The 9,673-nt window shown below is 36.6% G+C and overlaps 1 protein-coding gene across 1 annotated transcript in view; it reads right to left on the reverse strand.

Annotated features, from left to right (window-relative positions):
• The window catches only part of Tyr (tyrosinase), a 38,051-nt gene extending 29,939 nt beyond the window's left edge, over positions 1-8,112 (reverse strand). Inside the window, exon 1 of the mRNA XM_008844257.2 lies at positions 7,142-8,112. Within this exon, the coding sequence (XP_008842479.1) occupies positions 7,142-7,960 (819 nt within the window). The 5' untranslated portion in view covers positions 7,961-8,112. The remainder of the gene's footprint in view (positions 1-7,141) is intronic.
• Between the last annotated feature and the right edge of the window lie 1,561 nt (positions 8,113-9,673).

A 9,673-nucleotide genomic window follows, 5' to 3' on the forward strand; every position in this document is an offset into this window, starting at 1 on the left:
ATGTTTAAGGACCTATTTCTCTGCTTCATACATATCAATCAGTTTCATGATTTTCCTGACAATTACATTAATGAGCATTCTCAAATTCTAGACTTGAGCAAAACAATATTAATTTGAGCTCTTAACATTTATTTCTATCTATGCTGTAAGATTTCAACACTATTTCCATGAATTTCAAGCCTGTTGCTTAGAATGTAAAATCCATCCCACTCCCTGTACTTTCACACCAACCAGCCTGCAGTTAAAACCAGGAACCACTGGCTGGATTTTGAATGCTGTTCTCCTTTATCTTTCATGCTGACTCTCATACATTGTTTTCAGTACTTCCTGAAAAATGCATCTTTAGCCTGGGGACTTTTTTCCATTCCCTTCCCCTATTTGTTATGCTGCTGCAAAAGTCACTGCCTCCCACCATTCTGCACAGTGCATGTATTTTCCATCTTCTGCATTCTTTGTTTCTGCTCATGCTTAAACACAGATCAGTTCCCATGATCAAAGGTTATACCTGTTCTTCAAGACCAAAGAAACCATGTAGCAACAATAAATATTATTGACTCTAACTTAGAAACTGATTCAAAGTGTCTGACTCTGATTGGAAGGGAATTCAAGGAATTCCTTCCAATTGTTTTGCTTATGCCATCTGAGCATTGTGTCCCCAAAAAAATCACAATTACAAATGTTCAGATCCCAAAACATCTTGAGTGTCAACATGGGACCATAAGAAGAAATTCCACATCTGACTTCACATGACAGGTGTAGTGAAAATATAGTGCTAAAAATATTGTATAACATTGTTTTCAAACTCTGCGTAAAGTATACATGAAACCTAAATGAACTTGGTATGTAGACTTACGTGTCATATTCAAGATAACCACTTCTTTACAATGAAAATAGTCCAAAATTCAAAAGCATAAAATTCCTGATTCTAAAGCTATGTCTACCTCATTTATTTTTTCTAGTTAGTGACTCATGAACGGTTGACTAAAACTAGCCTAATTTTTGCACTGAATGTAGCATGTTGGATGTCTTTAAAATTTCATTGACTATACTCCACAGAAGGCTTATAAAGAAGTCATTTTCATTCCTGGCCTAATACACCTCAGTTTACTTTCAAAGGATCTTTTTGCTGAAAAGATACCTACAACAGAGTCAGTTAAATGATAAAATTTGAATGGAACTATTTTTGAGGAAATTCCAACTGCCAAGTGACTAAGTGTTCAGGTATAGAGGCATTAGTAATGCCAAGGAAATCCTCCCTGGTTCCAGAAATAATTGGGAAAACTTAACTCCAAATTATTATCTTCATTAGTGAAGGAGAAAATGCTAGCCTTGTGCTTATGATCATGGAATTGGAGTCAGAAAGATTCCTTCTAATACAGATTCTATTAACTCCATGATTCCAGCAAGTTACCCAGGTGCTATCAAGGCTTTCATCTCTAACTGGAGATTATGACTCTTTATTCAGGATCAAATAGTCTAACATATACAAAGCACATGGTAGAGTGACAGCATTAGAGTATCTCACGATGATATGCTGAGGTTGTAGGTCAATCATAGTTCTATCCCTAGAACTACCTACCCCTAATAATGACAATTATTATAATTACTACTGAATATAAGATAATTGTTTAGGTATCCAAATCATTTTCACCTCTCATCATATAACACTGTTTGAGAGCTCATTATTGTAATAACTAATCTTGATATATCATTTAAATATATACTATTTTCCACATATGAAACACATAAAGTATGTCAAATACTAAACAAGTCATTTTATATTAATAGAGTTACCTGAATTGTTTTGTATTGATGCTATATTGAATCATTATATTTTTTCAGAGACAAAAATGTCTCAAAAATACTGAGGTAATGTTCTGAGGGCCATGTAGGTGAGGTACAGAAGTCTAATGCAATTCATGATTATGTAAGCCAAAACATTTTATCTTTTTGACTATGGTATATTATTTACCTCTCCATTTAGTCCTCTCATTAGCATAGAAAACAAATATATAATAATCAAAATTCATTGATTTTCTTGTCATAAAAAATAAAGGTGAAATATTCTAAGGAAATATGTGTTTTATAATAGAATATTAAAATATAAATATATTTTTATGTGTAAGTATGTGTATCTGCATGTGAGTGTGTGCCTGTGAATACAGGTGCCCAGGGAGCATTTCTCTGGAGTTCCCCTGGAGCTAGAATTACAGGCAGTTGTGAGTTGCCCAGTGCGGGTGCTGGGAACTGAACTCAGGTCCTCTGTTGGAGGAGAATGTGCTCCTCATTGAAGAACCATCATTTCGGCCCCTAAATTATGTGTAAGTATGTGTATCTGCATGTGAGTGTGTGCCTGTGAATACAGGTGCCCAGGGAGCATTTCTCTGGAGTTCCCCTGGAGCTAGAATTACAGGCAGTTGTGAGTTGCCCAGTGCGGGTGCTGGGAACTGAACTCAGGTCCTCTGTTGGAGGAGAATGTGCTCCTCATTGAAGAACCATCATTTCGGCCCCTAAAGGACTAACAATTCCAAATATCTTGTCTAATAATGTTCAGTAAATGTCAGAAGTTAGATTTAAGCCCAGGTATTCTCATAAGGATTTCATTTTTCTTTTTCAACCACAAATGGTGTACAGCATATGCCAGGAGGAAAATAATGAAATTTTAAGGACCAAACAAAGGAAAGAGAAGGAGGATAGAAGAAACATATATATTAGTATGGAGAGTGATACTAGGTAGTGTTCTAATATATTTAGAGAGCAATAATAAACTATCAATCCTTAAAGCTTTCAGGAACAAAGATTTTGTTATAGTATTAGAAGTTTATCTGAAAAAAAAAAAAAGCCTATGACATTCCACAAATCTTTTTCATAAAGGAAAAAGAGAAGCCGTTATTTCACAGAGCTGTTGTCATGGTTACCTAAACCCATGACTCTCTGCTGAAATGTGACTTTGTTTTCCTTCCCACTGTTGTTTCCATGTGATGTGCTTCTCACCTGAGAAATGAATTCCCTGGCTGTAGTTTCCTCACATCTATCATCAGGAAATGCTTTTCTCTGCTTTGATTCCTCATGAAAGCTGTTTCTGATACACCTTCTTTTTATGGCCTGCATTTCTGTTGCTTGCATAACATTATATCCAATGATGTTGAACACAGGTGTTTTGTACTTAAATGTTATTGAGCACGCACTCTCCTTCCTCAAGAAATTGAGGATTATTCTGAATGATAACAATGTTTCTTCTTTAAAAACTTTGGGGATTAATAAAAAATGAACAAATGGACAAGCAAACAAAACATGTGAATTGCACATGGAATCTTTTAAAGAGAATTGGTATGAATTACTTGACTTTTATGTATTATTGTCTCTCAAGAAAAGACTGTTAGGTAATTATCCACTCAACGTAACTAACACTTAGATGCACTGTGATCTTTATCAGATTCTTTTGTATACATGCTTTCATAAACACACACACACATGCACACACACACACACACACACACACACACACACACACACACACACACACACACACACACACACACACACACGAACACCCACATATACACATGAACACATATTCATATAGAAGACAAGCAACAACTGCACAAAATGCCTTTTCCCAGATTTTGAATGAGTACTCATTATTGGCATTGCTGTGGCCTTGGCATTGAGGATTCAGTGCTCTAAAGGATGAGCAGAGATCCTAGAAATCAACCTAGGATTAGAGTTAGCAACTCTCTGACCTTCAATCTAATGTGTATTTATGAAGCCCATTCCATGTATATATGCTGTTTAAGCCAACCGTGGTCCTGAGCACCATGACTACAAAAGTATTTATAAATCTTTTTTACCTTGGATAATCTGACAGTCTGGTAGACACAGACAGGCTTAATAAACCATTCACATGTAAGGAAGAGTTACAGGAGCTATGATATAAATCTGCACAGAGTATGGAACAAAGAGAGGGAAGGGAATCAATTTTATCTGACAAAGAGGTGGATCATTAGAATTCTAACAGGATGTTGACATTATAACATAAATAGAAATAAACGTCTGATGCACTTTAATTTTGAGTGAGTAAAAGTAACTACCTGTCAAATTATACTTCCATAAATTAGTTTTATATTGAACTCTCTTGAGCCTAAATGTGCAACACAGCTGGCTTAAATAGCAATAGGGACAGATCTACCTAGCTTTTGTCACCAGGGACATACATAGGACAAATCCTCATACACTTTCAGATCTGTTATTTATAAAGTGGGCCCTGCATGATTATATCATAAAATACCTCTCATCTTGGAATAATAAATGCCATCAAATATCTAAAATCTTCTTTTGTTTGTCAAATGAAACCACGTCTGCAGTCAAGCAAAAAGTGGAGGCTTTGTATGAGCTGAGCTATCAGCCTGGCTGATGGGAAGGCATAAATGAACTCATTTTAACTTGCAAGCTATTTGATCTCATCTAACACAAAATGGTCTAGTTTTTAATTTGAGTGTTCAGTTTAGGCAAAAGCATTCAAATTAATGGTGTGCTTGTTGCAGAACCTGTGTTTTCATAAAGTGAAAGTAAAAAGGTAAAACAATTTCCAGATTAATTAAATCTGTGATACTCAGTAGTGGCTGAACATTAGAACCACATGATGAGGGGCTAAAAATACAGGCACTCTTGGGAGGCTGAGGCGGTAGGATTGCCTTGAGTTAGAGGCTAGCCTGAACTATGTAGTGAGTTCCAGGTCAGATGAGTGCTCCAGTGTAGGACTGTTTCTCAAGCAAAGAATGTAGACATGAACACTTCACAGGAGACCACCTGAATCTGATTGCAGCAAGAAGTTACAGGACTTCAGCCCACACAGCTGCAAAGTAGCTACAGTAGATCATGAGAACTATTGGATTAAAGCAATGGAAGCAACCTTTCTTTGCTTTGTTTTACTTTTGTAAGTCATTGGGGTTTTTATTGAAATGTGATGTGCTATTCTTTTCTTTTAAATTGGGATATGTTCACTGAACAAGGGCTTCATAAAGTCATTTCCATACAAGTGTGCAATATACTTTGACTGTATCCCCTTTCTATACCTTTCTACCCTTCCCTAACTGGAAGGGGAGAGGAGGAAAATAATAACTTCTAAAGGACTTTAGTTTAATCAGAGAGGTTGTGTAAATAAAGAAAATGGACAATAAGAAATTGATTTTACTGTCATCTCTGCAACTGATTATCCCTGGACAGTTCACACAGAAGGTAGACGGCAACTGTTCATTCCTTAAACCTCAGTTTAAAAAAAACGCTTGCTTCTCTCTTTTTTTCATCATTGTTTCCCAATATTCTCTAAAAATCCATTTCACTCAAACATAATCATAGAACAAATCGTAGAACAAATTTGATGGCCATATTATAACAATTGCAGTTCACAGCTTACTTGATAGAACAAACAGTAAGCTCTTTGCCTGTTTGATTTCTTAGACAGTAAAACAGTTCACCACAGTCATAAGGAGATAAAAAAGGAAAAACTTGAATCTAATAATAAATACATGATTAAAAATATGTAATTCTGAGCATCATCTGGTAGTCTACATTTCATGTAATTGAATATTAACTTGAATCTTCCTACTGAGCTTAGTGGTATATTGTAACATTTCTTTTGATAATTTAGACAATCTTTCAACCTCTCTTCATATTAAACTATGCAGTTAAGGAAAGCATTGCAACTGAGAAAATCCTACTTTCAAGCTTGACAGTATTTTAAGCAGCAACCACAGATTAGAGGGCTAGGTAAGAGCATTGCAGTTTGTAGATTAAGAATGATAGAATACCTACTGATACAGACTTTTCCAACACAGCTTTTCTAGTATGTCCTGCATTAAAGCACTCATTATGGCGAGTAAGCAGTTGGCACTAATGACACCAGAAATTAGCAGCCATTTTTCAATGGCCTTTAATAGGCTTCATTTTGAAAGTGTGTGGGCATAGAGGGTAAACTTTGGTATTTCAAATTTTCAAAGTGTGATGTAGTACTCTTTTCATTTCATTTTAATTGTAGTCTAAAGGGCTGCGGTAGGACATTTTGGAACAGAAGACAGGACAGCATCTTTTCCACCTCTATTTATTTAAATGCTATTTTAACATATATTTCTTTGGTTTTCCTCTAATCCAAAGTGAAAAAAAAAGAGAAGTAGGAATTTAATCTCAAAATAGCAATCCATTAATTCTGTGTCTGACATTTGCAAGCAAAAGAGGAAGAAAGTTTATTTATTTTTCAACCTAATGAAAAAAGAAAGAGCCAGATCCCTTTTCAGGGGCAGTTATGTCCATAAGAGTAATACAGAGTAATCATACAGCAGTCCACCCATAAACAAGTACCATATTTGCTATTTACCAGCTGTGTGATCATAAACCAATTTTAATAAATTCATCTAACACTTTGTGTTTAAAACACAAAGTGCACATTGAGTGAGTTAATGCATAAGAATATTTTCACTAGGGCTGTGTACATTCTAAGTACTGTATGAATACTTGTTGTTTTCATTACATATACTTGACCTTCAACATATTTATAAATTTAAAAAACTGGAGGAGTTTTTTTTTATCCATTCAGTATTTATCAAACTTTCATGCAATAATATTCATCAATGATATTTAAAAGATATTCCTGGGTTCTCTCTTGATGATTATGATCAATAGGTCAATAGATCTGGGATGGGGCAAGGATTTATATTTTTAAATACTTTACCCTATGAATTTTATTGTTAATATGAACTTTTATTCAGAAAGACGGACTAAGATAATTTTTTCACTCATTTAAATACGTATGCATTCACTCATTCACAAATAACTTTCTGATTCATTAATACAGGCCAGATACCATCCTAGGTGCTAGAATGCAGTGGTGAAGCAAACAGTCTTTGTTCATGATAACTTAGAAACCTAATAGAAGAGTTACATAATAGGTACGTATTCACACAGATAACTATTTAATCACAATTGCGAAGTGAGTGTTCCATAAAGGAAAGATACAGGAAACACTGGCAGCTCTTACTAAGCCACCCTTCCTACAATCCAATAGCAGGAGGGAAGCTTACAAATATCTACATGAAGAAGTAATGCTAAGTCCCTTTCCTCTCTTTGCATCTCCAGGACATCTTACCTGCCAGGAGGAGAAGAAGGATGCTGGGCTGAGTAGGTTGGGGTTTTCAGGGTGACTCCCTCCCATGTACTCATCTGTACAAATGTCACATTTTTCTGCGTCCCGCCAATCCCAGTATGGAATAGTGAAGTTCTCATCTCCAGTTAGTTCTTGGACTTCTTGTTCCCACAGTAGCAAGAAGAGTCTGTGCCAAGGCAAAAATCCTGGAGCTTCATGGGCAAAATCAATGTCCCTCCAGATTTCAGAGCCCCCAAGCAGCGTGTCCCTTGACACATAGTAATGCATCCAGACAAAGAGGTCATAGATGTTGATGTCATTAAACATGGGTGATGACCCATTGTTCATTTGGCTGTAGGTGCCTGTGGGAATTACATAGTCTGGGCTGATAGTATGCTTTGCTAAAGTGAGGTAAGCAAAGAATTTATCCTTCTCTGGGTCACTCAAATCATAGATGTTTCTTCTCACCAAGAGTCGCTTCTCTGTACAGTTTGGACCCACATATCCAAACTTACAATTTCCACAGTTGAATCCCATGAAGTTTCCAGAGCACTGGCAGGTCCTGTTATAAAACACAGAAGGCCAGGACTCCCGGTCATCCACCCCTCTGAAGGGGAATTGAGGCCCAGAGGGTGCATTGGACAGAAGGACGTCCTGACAGAAGCCTCTGCCTGAAAGCTGGCCACAGGGGCTCCCATCCCCCTTCCATAGTGGGCAGCACTCCTTTGCCATCAGATTCTCAGAAGAAGCACAGACTCTGGGGAAATGGCCAGCGGAGATCTGGAAACTCCATAGCAGGCAATACAAAAAAGCCAGGAACATTTTCCCTCTAGATCATACAAGATCTGCTTAAACTGGTTAACTAGAGTCACAGACTTCTTTTTCAGCAACCCCTACTGTGACTATCACATGTCTTGGCTAAGACCTATATAATACCACTCCCCCTTCTGACATCAAATGCTCTCAGTCTTTATCCTTATCATCTGGGAAGCACATGACTAACTTTTCCTTGGATTTGGCACATACCCTACTATGGGATAGACAGACCTACGCTGAAAGAAGATACACTATTCTAATTGCTTGTGAAATTAACAGTGACTGGGATTGGTAGATAAGAAGTTGTACTAAGAATAGAACTGTCTTCTCTGAATAAAAGTTAGGAAAAGTTCTGGATTCTGAGCATAAGGCTACATTTTCTCAGAGACCATAAGTGGATCTCAGCATTTATAGAATTCAACTTTCAATGAGGTTTCCTATAGAAGCCAGAAACTTTCTTGTATTTGACTGCAGTTCAGCTTATTTTATACAAATATATCCAAATAACATATCTGTCTGATAATTTCCCTGATTATCTTGATAGACTCTCTATTACAAGGATGGCTTACCTTTATAACTTGGTGAATTGCTTAATTGTAGGAAGTTTTATTAGTTAAATTTCAAAACTCTCTCTCTCTCTCTCTCTCTCTGTCATTTCACCACATTTCTCATTGCACTAAACACTGAAGTTAACAGTTTCTTTGAAGTTTTTTTTTTAAATGTGATTCTCGAAAAGAAATTATCAGTTTATGGGTGAACAAACATGAAGGATATACTTATTGAGCAAAAATTTTTAATGTTTATCTTTGATCATTTTTGTGCCTTTCATATAATAGAGCTTAATCAAATTTAGACACCCTCCCCTAATAGCACCACTCATAGCCCCTACCACTGGATTCCATGCATTCTCTCATATATATTATGGACTATCCCGACTCTAGATAGGCTGAATAAGAAGAACAAAACTGTTTCATTATCTCAATTTTTCCAGGAATTATATTTCCATGTGAAAGTGAGTAAAGCAAATTGAACTATATGGCAAAATTCATTTTAGCCGCTTACATTAGTTTTAGATAGAACAATCTAGAGAATAAATTCATCAAAATAAGTAGGTGGAACACTTTTTTGAACTGACAGAACTAGATGCAGTGCATAATTTTAGTACTAATAGTATGCAAGTGTTTAAGAGGTATGCCTTGAGAGAAACCTTAAAATACAGGTATATTCTGGAAAGACAAAAGAGACTGGAGCCAACACTTGAGGCAGGGAAAATAGTCGGAATAGAAACTATTTCATCTGCTGAGTTCGCACTCTAGATTTCAAGATGTCTTCTGCATCACAGGCAATTAAATGTGGGGCAATCGTTGGAGGGCTTGAAGACTGCTAAAGTAAGGTAAGGGGCCCTTTTATGAGCTGAAGCAAATGAGGATGGTCAAATGACATGTCCCTTTGGGGCTTCTTTCCCTACATTGCTTCACACCGAATGTTGGCTGGTTCTCAACTTGGAGAGCAAAGGAAAGGAAGTACAAGTTTAGGGGCACCATTTTGTCTGGCTCCAGCTAAGGAGAGCTGAGGAAAGCTGTCACTTTCCTGATGATGCTGGAGTGTCAGCCTACTCTGCTTTTCTTCCCTTCTCTCTAGGATGTGTCTCATTATTTTAAAGTATTGACTCCTCCATAAGACTCTCTTGAGACAAAAAGCTGCCTTTGCAGGTAGTTG

This window comes from Nannospalax galili, unplaced genomic scaffold, assembly GCF_000622305.1.
Source record: "Nannospalax galili isolate Female #2095 unplaced genomic scaffold, S.galili_v1.0 scaffold278, whole genome shotgun sequence".
NCBI classification, from domain to species: domain Eukaryota; kingdom Metazoa; phylum Chordata; class Mammalia; order Rodentia; family Spalacidae; genus Nannospalax; species Nannospalax galili.